At 36.4% G+C, this 13948-nt stretch overlaps 1 protein-coding gene across 1 annotated transcript in view; it reads right to left on the bottom strand.

The window, feature by feature from the left end:
• Positions 1-13948, bottom strand: part of HSD17B4 (hydroxysteroid 17-beta dehydrogenase 4) — a 99753-nt gene that overhangs the window by 31949 nt on the left and 53856 nt on the right. The window contains exons 13-16 of the mRNA XM_027546952.1: positions 12808-13044; positions 10091-10142; positions 3921-3992; positions 1014-1117 (exon numbers count right to left, since the gene is read on the bottom strand). Coding sequence (XP_027402753.1) covers positions 1014-1117; positions 3921-3992; positions 10091-10142; positions 12808-13044 — 465 coding nt within the window. The remainder of the gene's footprint in view (positions 1-1013; positions 1118-3920; positions 3993-10090; positions 10143-12807; positions 13045-13948) is intronic.

Raw genomic sequence — 13948 nt, 5'->3', positions numbered from 1 at the left:
GGAGCTACCAGACTCCTCTTGATTATCACTAAAGTAACTTTGTTTTTGAAACCATCCTTACTTTTGGTTCCAATTATTTGGTTCCAAAATGAGTCAGTTTCCTTGGGAAGAGCTTCGGAGCTATTATTAGAGCCTGCCTCGGCCTCCAGGCAAAACCTCTGCGCCACTGCAACAGAGAAGAGGGCAAGGACAGTGGCCCACTTCTCTCCAAGTGACATCCTCACTTTATAAGAAGGGGACTGAGCAGGAGTAGGAGCTTCTGGTCTTCTCAGCTTGCCTCTAGCAGCAGGGAACCCTCATCCTATGAGCAGGATGGGGCACGAGTTATCAGAGCCCTAGTATTCTTAGCATGCCATCGTAGAACAAAACTCTCCACAGTACAAATGGGGGCTGGGTGGAGGAAGAGAACCCCATAACTTGCAGCCACTTTTACCTGTAATAGAGCTTCTGCTTCACAAGATAGGGAAGGTAGGAGTGGGGAATAAGAAAAATGAGTGGCCTGCTCTGCCTAGGAAGATAGCGTGGCCCTATTCTGAGAGCTGAGGGCAGAGGTGAAGGCCAGGTTAAACTGGAGTAAAATCCAAATTACAAAATATTTTTAGGAAAAATATTGTTTGGGGCAGATTTTGAGAACTCAACAGTAATTTGAATTGTTTTATACATAAGAAATATTCTAGACATTTAATGAGTGAAGATTTTCATTTACACCAGGATCTCTTGTACATGTTAGGTTTTTCTAAAGAGTTCTGGGTGCAGACAAAGTTTGTATAAGTAAAGGTATTCCAGTAATTATCTCTTGTACATTACACTTACCTCAGCCTGTAACACATATAACGTGTTATATATTAAAATATACAAATATAAACAGCACTTCAAATCCAAGAACATATTCTGATTCAAGGAAGTTTAGATTACTAAAGCCCTACTCTATAAAATTATACATATAGTAAGTTCAAAATACAGATAAGCATCCTTAATGACACACATATGTCATTTATGAAGTCGTAGCCTACCTTGGCCTTGTCTGATGTCCGTTTTCCACCAGAGCCTCCAGAACCAACAACAAAGATGGAGAACTGATTATAACATATAAGTTCCTCCCCAGAGTAAGTGTAGACTGAAAAGTAAATGAAAGAAGAAAGAAAAGAAATTATTGTCAAAAGATATAACCAGTTAACCAATACATGATCAGCAATACCTGTAAATGTTTCAGAAACAAAATTCAATTACTAAAAGGTTTTGCAATTTAAAGACACCCAAGTTTGGGTTACAGAGCACTCATTTTAATCATACACACTACCAGTCTCTGGAAGGCAGAGAAAGGAAGATCTTGACAAATCCTTTCTTATCTATGGAATAGCAGTTCCTCTACCTTCTTGTAAAACTTCCCAACTGCCCTTCATATTTCAGTTCTCTCCTTCTTGAACTTTTCAGACAATTCCACTATAAAAAGCAGACTAACACACCTGAAAAGATTTTTTACTATTACTAAGTATTAGAGAAATGAAAATCAAAACTATGAGGTAGTACCTCACAGTGGTCAAAATGGCCATCACTAAAAAGTCTACAGATAACAAATGCTAGACTGGGAGCGGAGAAAGGGGAACCCTCCTACACTGTTGGTGGGAATGTAAATTGATACAGCCACTATGGAAAACAGTATAGAGGTTCCTCAAAAAACTAAAAATAGAATTGCCATATAATCCAGCAATCCCACTCCTGGGCATATATCCAGAAAAAACTGTAATTCAAAAATATACATGCACCCCTATGTTCATAGCAGCACTATTTACAATAACCAAGACATGGAAACAATCTAAATATCCACCAACAGATAAATGGATAAAGAAGACGTGAGATACACACACGTACACACAAAATGTGTGTGTACACACAAAATGGAATGCTACATAGCCATAACAAAGAATGAAATAATGCCATGTGAGCAACACAGATGCACCTAGAGATTATCATACCAAGCAAAGTTAAGTCAGAGAGAGACAGACAAATGTCATATGATATCACTTATATGTGGAATGTGAAATACAAAACAAATGTATGTATCTACAAAACAGAAACAGATTCAGAGATACAGAGAACAGACTTGTTCTCTCCCTAGGGAGAGAGGAGGTGGTGAAGCAATGGCTTAAGAGTTTGGGATTAGCAGATGCATCCTATATACAGGATGGATAAACAAGGTCATACTGTATAGCACAGGGAACCATATTCAATATCCTGTGATAAACCATAATGAAAAAGAATATGAAAAAGAATGTATCTATGTATAACTGAATCACTTTGCTGTACAAGAGAAATTAACACAACATTGTAAATCCACTAAAATTCAGTAAGATTAAAAATAAAATGCAGATAACCACTCTCTAAAATTTTCAAACATTCTGCAGAAGCCCTCAATAGAGCCTAAAATATAAAAGAGGAAATAGCAAGAATGAAGGTATAAACTTCTGGAAAGCAGGATCATGACTCTTTTGCTCATATCATACTCCCAGCAATTAGAATAGTACCTGGGACAGAAAAAGCACCTAATAAATATGCATTAATTAATGAATCAATGAACAAATGACATGAGTGAGCACGTTAGTGAATAAGTAAGCAAGTAATAAATGATAGATAGCTGTTCCTTTTACTACTGACTACTATCCTTGTGAGAGTTTGAACAGCATCTAAATCTCCAGCTCTGTAAAATTAGGAATATGCTTTTGAATAACATAAAGAAAAATATAATTAGGACAAAAATAAGAAAAGCCATGGTTATTTATATTTAAAATAAAACATTCATCTTTATTACATAGAAAATTGGATATCTAATTTCATCTATATTTTATCTACAAATTCTAATACATTATTATCCATTGTCAAGCTATAGGTAAATAAATGGAGTAGATCAAGAAACAAGAGTAAAAACTAAAGCTAAGATTACCACAAAACTTCACAGTGGTACGTTACATTTGATAGAATGGTGGGAAGATTAAAAGAAAACTGGGAGAACTGTAGCCAAATGTTAGCCAACATTTGAAATGACAAGAAAATACAAATATCTAAAAAAGAAGAGGGAGAAGGAAGAAGAGAGAAAAGATTCATGTTCTATGTGTCTATGGTGAAATTTTAACAAAAACATGTAATAGGAAAATATTTACAAGCATTAAAAATGTTCTAAATATATTATTAAGTAAAACAAGGCAAGTTTCAAAACAACATATTCAGTATAACCTCTTAGGTATGTATTAGAACAAAATGATAAAACCTATATTCCAAATACCAGATTACTATTAAACTTTCCACTGATATTTCCAAATTTTTTGATAATCTTTCTTGGTTTTGTTCTTAAACTTTAAATGATAAATTTTAAGCAAGGTGTCTTTGGCTTATGTTTAATTATTAGTATTTCAATATTTATTAAACTACTATAACCTTTTTTTCCACCGCAAATAAAATGTAGCTATGGTGTTTGAACCACATTATGAGTTCAATACGTCTGAATGTGCAAGGTTAAAAACCTAACTACCACTTATAAGAATGATTCAGGAGTCAAATAGGTTCCCAGTTCCAAAGAGCTAACATACAAAAGAATATTTACAACACAGCCTAATTATCAATTGAGGGCTGTCTTTGTATTCATTCCTGCTAAAACATACTCCAGGAAGCATAATTCCCCACTGTGTTCACTAGACCAGCCACATTTCTCATCTCTACTTTGGTTATGTTGTCACAAATCCCCTGAAATGCCCCACTCTCCCCTTATTTTCTAAAAGAGTTTGTAAATTTTTAGAATGCTAATCTTGCTTTCTCACAAATCGGAAGATAAATAGAAACTTATTTATCAACTTCTACGGTAAAGTATACTGCACACAAAGGCTATCAATTTAACAATATTATTATAAGAACTGGAAATTAGTTACCATCCACAAGAATTACTAAACCGGATCCTTTATCCAGGATATCAGCAACAATTGCTTCACATCTTAATTTTCCTAAAATGGAAAGTAAAAATAATAAATGTATAATAAATAAATGATACTGTTTTAAAAGCCGTAAGTAATATATTATATGAAAACATGAGAGAATTTAACATAACTTCAACTGGAATATCAGCAAACTAAATAAATGCATGGTTTAGAACAATTTTCAATATGATGCTGAGTCATAAACATTAAAAGCAATCATAATGCCTGAGTTAGCAAATTTGAAATATTAGTAATTCTGATAAATTAGGTGGAAAAAAGTAACAATTTTCAATCATTTAATGAACATTTGTTAAGCAAACAATCAACACCATTACTCTGTTCCTTACTGAACCTTTATTGGCTTCAATGAGACAATGTTTCCTTCTAACCACTTTGTTCTTTCATGGACTCTTCTTTTCATTATTTAATTGGTGATTTCTTGATGGATTATCCCTGTTTGAGAGTGAACCCATAATCTTTTTTTCCAATCTGTTTCTCTTTTGTTCCCTACATGAATGAATGGTACTATCCACCCAACTGCCATGGCAGAAACTTCAGCATGAGGCCTGTCTCATAAATTAGTGTCTAAATGTGACAAGACTTGAGTAGGCAGACATGGAGAGAAGTCAGAAGATACAAAAAGTTTTTTACTTCATCCTGAAGTCTACGAATAGCCATTTGGGCTTTTTAATAGGGAAGTGACAAAAACACTTGCATTTCAGAAATAATATTCTGGCTACAGTGAGATGAACAGATCGGAGGGGAGCAAGAATGGAGGCAGAGAGAACACTTGGAAAGTGAGAGATAATGGTGATCGAAATGAGGTAGACAGAAATAGGATCCTAAACGCACTGAAGGGAGAAAATCAAAGATCTTGGTACCTGCCTGGGTGTGAAAGATGATTAAAAAAATAAAATAATGCTGAGGTTAAGTAGGTTGCTGTTGCTTTCATCTCCTAAGTTGCTTCTGATTCTTCCACGTCTATCTTTCCACCACCACCTCTACCTAAGCTGCCATCATTTTATTTCAACTACCACAACAGCCCTCTAACTAGTTACCTGCACATTCACTCTGACCAACTTTAACACATGCTCCATATTATGCCTGATGCTGTTTTTTCCCAGAGTTAATCTGATTATGCCACATCCTTCTATGTTAAGTTCTAATGGTATCAAGTATGTTTCATCTGTACTGTTTATTACATATAGTTGTAATTATACATTTATTTGTGTACTTTTTTTTATTATAGCCTGCCTTCCACAACAACTAGGTTATATGCTCCAAAAGGGCACAGTCCAGATTTGTTTCATTTTCCATTTATTCGTAACCCTAACAGAAAGCCTAGATGTTAGGAAGCAACTGATAAATAGCTGTCAAACTACAGATGATATCCCAAGATAATCAACTCCATGTTTAAACAAATACCAAGCCTACTCCTTTCACATCCCTACAGTTTCTCCACTTATATCCCTACTGATGCCTACAATCCTTTTCAATCAACCACATTCTCCAACCTAGATTATTACAAAAGTCTCTTACAAAATCTCCTTCCCTCTATTTCATTCCCTTGTCAATCCAAGCATTACAAACAGGAGCCAGAGTTGATGCTTTCCAAAATTCACATTTGATCATATCTCTCCTTACAGTCCTTCAGTGGTTATCTATTGTCTTTAAAATAAAAGCCAAACTTCCTCACATAACCACACACTGCACACTGCCTCAGATAAAAGGAACTGTGTAAAAACAGGGTGTAATACCAAACTGAAGACTCGAATTGAGATGGTAGAGTAGGAGGACACAGAATTCACCTGCCACACAAACTCATCAAAAATACACCTCCACTGAAAATTAAGTGGAGACTAACAGAAAAACTCCTATTCAACCAAGACTATAAGAAAGACCCACAGGTAATCAGGCAGGAAGTGAGGAAAAGCAATCAGGTAAGGACCTGTGGGAGAGGACTCAAAGGAAAAGGGAGATGGTATAGGGAGAGACCTTCCTGGGGGACTGAGCAATTTAAGCCACATATTGGGTGTCCAACAAAGGGAAGACAAGCCCCCATGACTGACTGGAAGGCCACTGAGACAAGAGGGTTATGGGAAGCCTGGACTCCAGGAGTGAGTGAACACTTACTTACTCTCAAGGCAGGGCAGAGAGGGCGTACTGAAACCACCTGGGTGGCTGACTAGTTTTCTTCAACTGCTCTGGTCCCCAGCCTGAGCCGAGGGAACACTCCAGCACCACTCACATAACATTATAGCTCCACAGTCTAGGCTGCCATGATCAAGGAAAAGGCTCAGCTATAGGATGCTATGGACATCCAAACCCTAAGTGGCATCTGAACAGGGAGGGGGCAGCCATTACTGGTGACTGCACAGGGGGCCCAGATCTCTGATGGTGGCCAGGCCAACAAAGCCCTTGCCCCAACCCTCACTGAAATACCCATACCAGCTGCTCCTGCTCCTCTACTGAACCTCTCTGGGGCAAGGATGTCAGTGCTTGAAGTGGGAAGAGCACACACTTAAAGGGAACTGAACCAGCTCAGACCCAACCCTCAGGGCTTCTGCTCCAGCAATTAGAGATCTGCCCCTACCCCTATGGGGGTAGAGGGCGGACAGCAACTAAGCTAAGGCGAAGCACCACCTAACATCCGACTCTACTTTTCCATCTCCAGCCCCACCCCCTACAAAGGTGATATCTGTCAGCACACCCTGAAGAAAGACCTAAGTTGTGCTCACATCAAATCCAGCTCTCCCATCAAAGCCACTGGGCACCTGCAGACTGTATAGGGGCATACCCACAAAAGAAAAATCATAAGTAATTGTTTCACCTAATTTCAACAGAAAAAGAAATAGATAAGCAAAATGAAAATACAGAGGAGTCTCTTTCAATTGAAAGAGCAAGAGAAAATTCCTGAAAAAAACAACAAACGAAACAGAAATAAATAATTTACCAGATAAAAAATTCAAAGCAGGAATAATAAGAATGTTAACTGAATTAGGAACAAGAATAAACAAATATAATGGGAGTTTTAACAAGGAACTAGAAATTTTTAAAAAGAACCAATCAGAGCTGAAGAATAGACTAACTGAAAAGAAAAATGCACTAAAAGGAATTAACAGCACACCACCCTTATGGCAGAAAGCGAAGAACTAAAGAGCCTCTTGATAAAAGTGAAAGAGGAGAGTGAAAAAGTTGGCTTAAAACTTAACATGTAGAAAACTAAGATCATGGCATCTGGTCCCATCACTTCATGGCAAATAAATGGGGAAACAATGGAAACAAGACAGATTTTATTTTTTTGGTCTCCAAAATCACTGCAAATGGTAAGTACAGCCATGAAATTAAAAGATACTTACTCCTTGGAAGAAAAGCTATGACAAACCTAGACACCATACTAAAAAGCAGAGACATCACTTTGCCAACAAAAGGTCCATCTAGTCAAAGCTATGATTCTTCCAGTGGTCATGTATGGATGTGAGAGTTGGACTAGAAAGAAAGCTGAGCACCAAAGAATTGATGCTTTTGAACTGTGGTGTTGGAGAAGACTCTTGAAAGTCCCTTGGACTGCAAGGAGATCCAATCAGTCCATCTTAAAGGAAATTAGTCCTGAATATTCACTGGAAGGACTGATGCTGAAACTCCAATACTTTGGCCACCTCATGCAAAGAACTGATTCATTGGAAGAGACCCTGATGCTGGGAAAGATTGAAGGCAGGAGGAGAAGGGGACGACAGAGGATGAGATGGTTGGATGACATCACAGACTTGATGGACATGAGTCTGGGCAAGCTCTGGGAGTTGGTGATGGACAGGGAGGCCTGGCGTGCTGCAGTCCCTCGGGTCGCAAAGAGTTGGACACAACTGAGCGACTGAAGGGAACTAAACTGAGGTGATACAGAAAAACACGTACGTGATCTAGAAGATAGAATATTGGAACTCACTCAATCAGAACAGTGAAAAGTAAAAAGCAGAGAACATTTTAAGGGATCTTTGGGTAATATCATGCACACCAACATTCCATTAGAGGGGTCCCAGAAGAAGAACAGAGTAAAAATTTATTTGATGAAATTTGGCTGAAAACTTCCCAAGCCTGAAGAAGGAAACAGACGTCCAGGTACAGGAAGCACAGAAGATCCTAAAGAAGATAAATCCAAACAGACCCACACCAAGACATACCATAATTAAAATGGAAAAAGCTAAAGAGAGAATTCCAAAGGTAGCAAAAAGAAAAAGAGAGGGTCATATACAAAAGAATCCTCATAAGGCCATCAGCTGATTTTTCTGCAGAAACTTTGCAGGCCAGAAAGGAGTGGCATGATATATTTACAGTGCCAAAAGGGAAACCTACAACCTAGGCTACTCTTCTCAGCAAGATTATCCTTCAGAATTGAAGGAGATATAAAAAACTTTCTGGATAAGCAAAAATTAAGAGTTCATCAATACTAAACCACCCTAAAATAAATGTTGAAGGGTCTTCTCTAAATAGAAAAGGAAAGGATATAACGAGAATTAAGTATAGAAAAGGAAAAATCCCACTAGTAAAGGCAAATATATAGGAAATACAAAGGAAATATAGGAATATTTAGGAAATATTTAGCAAATATATAGGAAATATTTAGAAAATATATAGGAAATATAAAGGAAAGACAGAAGCTCAAATACTTAAATAAGCTAGTACAAAGATTAAGAAACAAAAACCTGTAAAATCAAGTATGACTACAACAATAAGTAGAGATAAACATGAAGATGTAAACTATTACATCAAAAACACAAAGTGTGGTGGAAGGGAGTAAAAAATGTAGCTCTTTTAGAATGTGTCTGAAAAAGGACTAGTTTAAAACAAATATAGTTATAGATCAACATATATGAATTCCATGGTAACTGCAAATCAAAAACCTACAACAGATACCCAAAAACAAAAGAGAAAGGAACACAAGCAAAAGAAAAGTACAAAATCACAAAGGAAGAAAATTAAAAGGAAAAAAAAACAGGGAAAACTACAAGAACAACCAGAAACAAGTAACACTAACAATGAAATAGAACTATTCAGCCTTAAGCCATTAGAATCTTATAATTTTTAATAAAATAAAGTTGTTTAGTAGCTAAGTCACGTTCGACTCTGTGCAACCCCGTGGACTATAGTCCACCAGGCTCCTCTGTCCATGGGATTCTACAGGCAAGAATACTGGAGCAGGTTGCCATTTCCTTCTCCAAAATAAAGTAAAAAGATTTAGAAAAAAATTAAAGTACAATTCTAGTTACTTGCTAACCTCTACGTTATATAATATGAAATGATAGACTTTTTTTGTGTTTCACCACCTTATGCGGTCAGCATATAAATATTCTGACATCAGAGCAGCAACACAAAACAAATACATCAAATTAAAGTGAAAAAATGAGAAGCTCTACTGAACAAGTAAGATATAACTGAGAAAAATAAACTGATTATTAAGACAGACTTGATTTTACTTACTCTAAAAGAAAATATGAAAAAGTTAATTACAAAACATCCTGTATCTTTTAACATTCTTTGCTTTACGAAAATCAGTACCAACACAAATACCTGAGAAAAGAATGAAGAATCCATGGGACTGATTATACACATCCATGACTGATTATACACAATCACTAAGTTTAAGATATAAAAAGAAAATGCTCCTTTCAGTTGTTGATCAGATTTTAAGTAGTTTTTTGAAGTAATTTATTAAATAAAACTATTTGAATAGGATGATATTTAAGTAACCAAAATAAGTACTAGTTAATATCAATGTGGGGATTCCTGGTGGCTCAGCAGGAGAGAATCCACCTGCTAATGCAGGAGATGCAGGTTCAATCCCTGGGTCAGGAAGGGCCCCTGGAGAAGGAAATGGCAACACACTCCAGTATTCTTGCCTGGGAAATTTCATGGACACAGGAGCCTGGCGGGCTAAAGTCCTTGTGGTTGCAAAGAATTAGACATGATTTTGGTGACGAAACAAAAAACATCAATATACACTAATGGTTGACATGCACACAAATAACTTACAATAGAATTTATTTAGTCACTTCTCTGCCAGTTTAACACATTGACACAGTTTGGAAGGTTAGTCAGAACATAAAATTATGGTATGATGAAGAACTCACCTGCTCTGGGAATTGGTTTATATAACTCCAAGTACTGCTCCCCATGAAGAATCTACATTAAGGTAAGCAAAATTTTGTCAGTAGACTTCCTTTCTCCATAGGCTCTTCTGTGAATACTGCTAATCCTAAATGGCATTTCACTGCCCACTTGTTCACATGACTACTTCCCCCAAACTATCTATCTCAGTTTGGCTCTTATTCCTTAACTATATTATTCAGAAATCATCAGTCCCCCAATTTAAAGACTATCAGCTCTCTGGAACAGAGAAGACATACTGTCTTCTTTCTTGACATTCTTAATCCTTGCTGAGTGATAATCGTGGATTATTTGCCATGGAGACACTAAACTCAATATATTCCCAGGGCTCATCATCGTGCTTGGAACATACTGGGTATCCACTACATATCTACTGAATAAAAATAAACAAACTGCTCAGTACTAGTAATTTCAGGTGATACCTGGCAAATACAAATGACTCAGCCAAAACACAAAGATAAATATTAAAGCCATGGTTACAGTAAAAGCACTATCAATGTCAACATTCCCTTAGTGTTATGTCTTACAAATTACCTACAAAGAGTAAATACTAAAGACCCTGTGTAATTTCACAGCCACATTAACCTCAATTTATCAAAACAAGAATATAAAAATATAATACAGGAAAACAAGTGAACAAAAAAAAAAAAAAAAAAAAAACCTGACCACATATCCAAATGACCACACTCCACTGCTATGGGACAGTTTAATTCCCAGTCTTCCTCAGAACCCAGAAAGGAAACAGAATGGGGAGGAGGATAGTGATGAGAGGACAAATGAAGGATAGCCTCAAAATCACATCTGGAAACAAGGTTGGGAAGACTGGGATTCAAATCCCAAGATGGCTATCATTTCCAGTCACAGATTTTGAATACCATTCATGATGTCCAATTCCTTTCAATTCCAAGGAAGAATTGTGAAATATCGGCTTTAATTGTTTACAAGGACTTTATCCAAACAGGAGAACTGTATGCAAAAAATGCCATGGGAGAGTGACTGAAACACCAAACTGGTTGGCATCTATTTCTCGCCTCCCTCCCAACTCCATCAAATAATAAAATAAGTGTAGATTCTCATGGACTCAGAGAAGCAGTATACTAATGATTCTCTAGTAAACGGGTTCTCCAATCAATCAAAATCACAGAAATCAGTTTAACTACTATTCAACAGTTATCAACTGGGTTTATGACCTGAACCTTATTTCAAGAAATAAAATATATCCTACCTCAAAAACCTCACAATTGTTTGCTCCTTTCTTCTTGAAATACCTTATTCACTCTGCTTCTCAAATACCACATTCTCCTGTGGTATACCTCACTCAGTCTCTATCTTCCCAGTCTCTCTTTCCTTCCCAGTCTCATTCCTCCCATTCCTTCCTTTTCATTCATTCCTTCCATCTCATTCCTTCCCAGTCTCTCTTGTTAACTCCTCCTCATCTTGTCAACCTCAATTCACCACAGGATCTCCAAACTCAGGATTTTTGCTACCTATATTCATACACTAGTGATTTCACCTAGTTTCATGTCTTTAAATCTTATTTAAACACTAAGAATCCCAGGAGGGCCATCCCCCAACCTCTAAACTCATATATTCAACTGCCCACTTTGTATCTCCACTAAAACCAACTCCTGATCATCCCCACCTTAAACTGTACACATCTATTTTATTATACATAGTAGTATGTCATATGTAACTACCATACATATTAAATATATTGAATATAATTAATTATAAATCATACATAGATAGGAGAAGGCAATGGCAACCCACTCCAGTACTCTTGCCTGGAAAATCCCATGAACAGAGGAGCCTGGTGGGCTGCAGTCCATGGGGTCGCTAAGAGTCAAACACGACGGAAGCGACTTAGCAGCAGCAGCAGCATAGATAGATATATATGCATATATATCATCCCAGTTAACCAGACCAAAAACCTTCATCCTTGACTCCTCTTTCTTTCCATGCACATCAAGCCTTATGCTAGAATTACTATAATAGACTTCAAACTGGTTTCTCTGCTTCCATGCTTGGCCCCCATATAATCTATTCTCTACAGAGGAGCAAAAATGAGCCTGTGAGTGAACATAGCCGGATCATATCACTCCTCTGTTCAAAGCACTACAAATGGCCTCTCATATTAATCAGAGTATGAGCTGAAATTCTCAAGTGACTACAAGGCCCTCTTCTCCTATCACTACTCCCTTGCTCATTTACAGCTGTACTGACCTCCTTGCTGTTCCAAAAATAAGCTAAGTATGCACCTGCCTTGGGCCTTTTTCACCTATTCTCTCTGTTTCATACACTCTTTCCTCTTGCTCCTTCATCACTATGATCAGGTAATGATTACCATACAGAACTTACACATAAGGAAACTGAAGCTTAGAGAAGCTATTTACTCTTGGTCAAATAGCAACTAATGACAGAGAGAGAATTAATAACATTATGCCAAGGTTGCAGGACTGTACATAATTGTTGTTTTCTTCTTTTTGCTTGCCTTTTCAACTGCCTACCCTTCTGTTCTTAAAAAGAAAAATCAAAAGACAGGTTAAATCTTTATTCTTGAATCAACCACTACATACTATTGCATTAATGCACCACACACACACACACACACTAATGTGACATTTATCAATCATATTTAAAGAAACAGAAAAACAAAATAAAGATTTCTTATTATGCATACCTTTGCTAAATTGATTGAAAGCCCAGGAATCTCTGCTAATCCTCCATTCATTATAGATTTCTGAGCAAGAATAACTCCAAAGGTTGGCAAACAGGAGAAATCAGAACTCCCTTCATAAATAAATTTCATATCTTTTGGCTCCTTGATTGATGCTCCCACTCCAAGGGCATACATAATAGTGTCCAGCTCCGCATAGGAAGAATATAATGGAGGAAATTTATGACCAATAGCTCTAGCCTGTGGACCAATTGTAGAAAATTATTTTTTCACTGATATTCTTATCAAATCTTTTAACTTTTCAAAACTATTAACTGTTACATATTTAGTTTTGTAAATAGAATGGTATTTTAGTGAATTTGATGGAATATGTTTAATTACATTTGATTTTTTAATAAAAACAATTAAAAACATGTGGGAAAAGACTTCATTTACAAATAAGTACTTTCTTATTGCCTGCTTCTTACTAACAGATAGGATATCTCATTTTCAACCTTCCTGTCTCTGACGATGGAAAACCCTATTAATTCAGTGATTGTTAGCTACTCAAAATTATAAAAAAATAAATTTATTATAAATAGGAATAGTGAACGGCTCTATAAACTCTATTATATAAAAGTCAGTATAAACAGATGAGCAAAACACTGCTTAGTGCTTATTATAAACTAGACTCCCTCATAATGGTTTGAGTTAAAATTAGATTTTTACCTTAAGTTGTTACCCAGGACTGTTCTTTATCTAACTAGATATTGTATTTTTCTACTTAGTGATGACCTGCCTAGCTAATTTATGAAGCATATTAGGTTATAAAAGAATGATGTCCAATTTTTGATCACTTTCATTCTAAGCAGGAGTCAACAAACAACAGGCAAGACTTAAGAATGATTTTTTACAACTTTTAAGAGTGGTCTAACAAAAGAAAAATAAGATTATGTGTCAGAAACAGTATATGGTCCATCTAGCCTAAAATATTTACTATCTGGCCTTTAACCAAAAAGTGGCCCAACAGAGTAAAATCACATTTATAAACTGATCATATTCTCAGAGTTAAAATTAGATTGTTTATTTTATCACTATATCTGCCCTGAGTCACAAAATACCACAACTGAATCTGTCAAATGATTTATTTCTTATTTATGCACAA

Source organism: Bos indicus x Bos taurus, chromosome 7 (assembly GCF_003369695.1).
Source record: "Bos indicus x Bos taurus breed Angus x Brahman F1 hybrid chromosome 7, Bos_hybrid_MaternalHap_v2.0, whole genome shotgun sequence".
In the NCBI taxonomy this organism is placed as follows: domain Eukaryota; kingdom Metazoa; phylum Chordata; class Mammalia; order Artiodactyla; family Bovidae; genus Bos; species Bos indicus x Bos taurus.
Note: the sequence above shows the minus strand (reverse complement) of the source record. Positions and strands in the feature narration are given on the sequence as shown.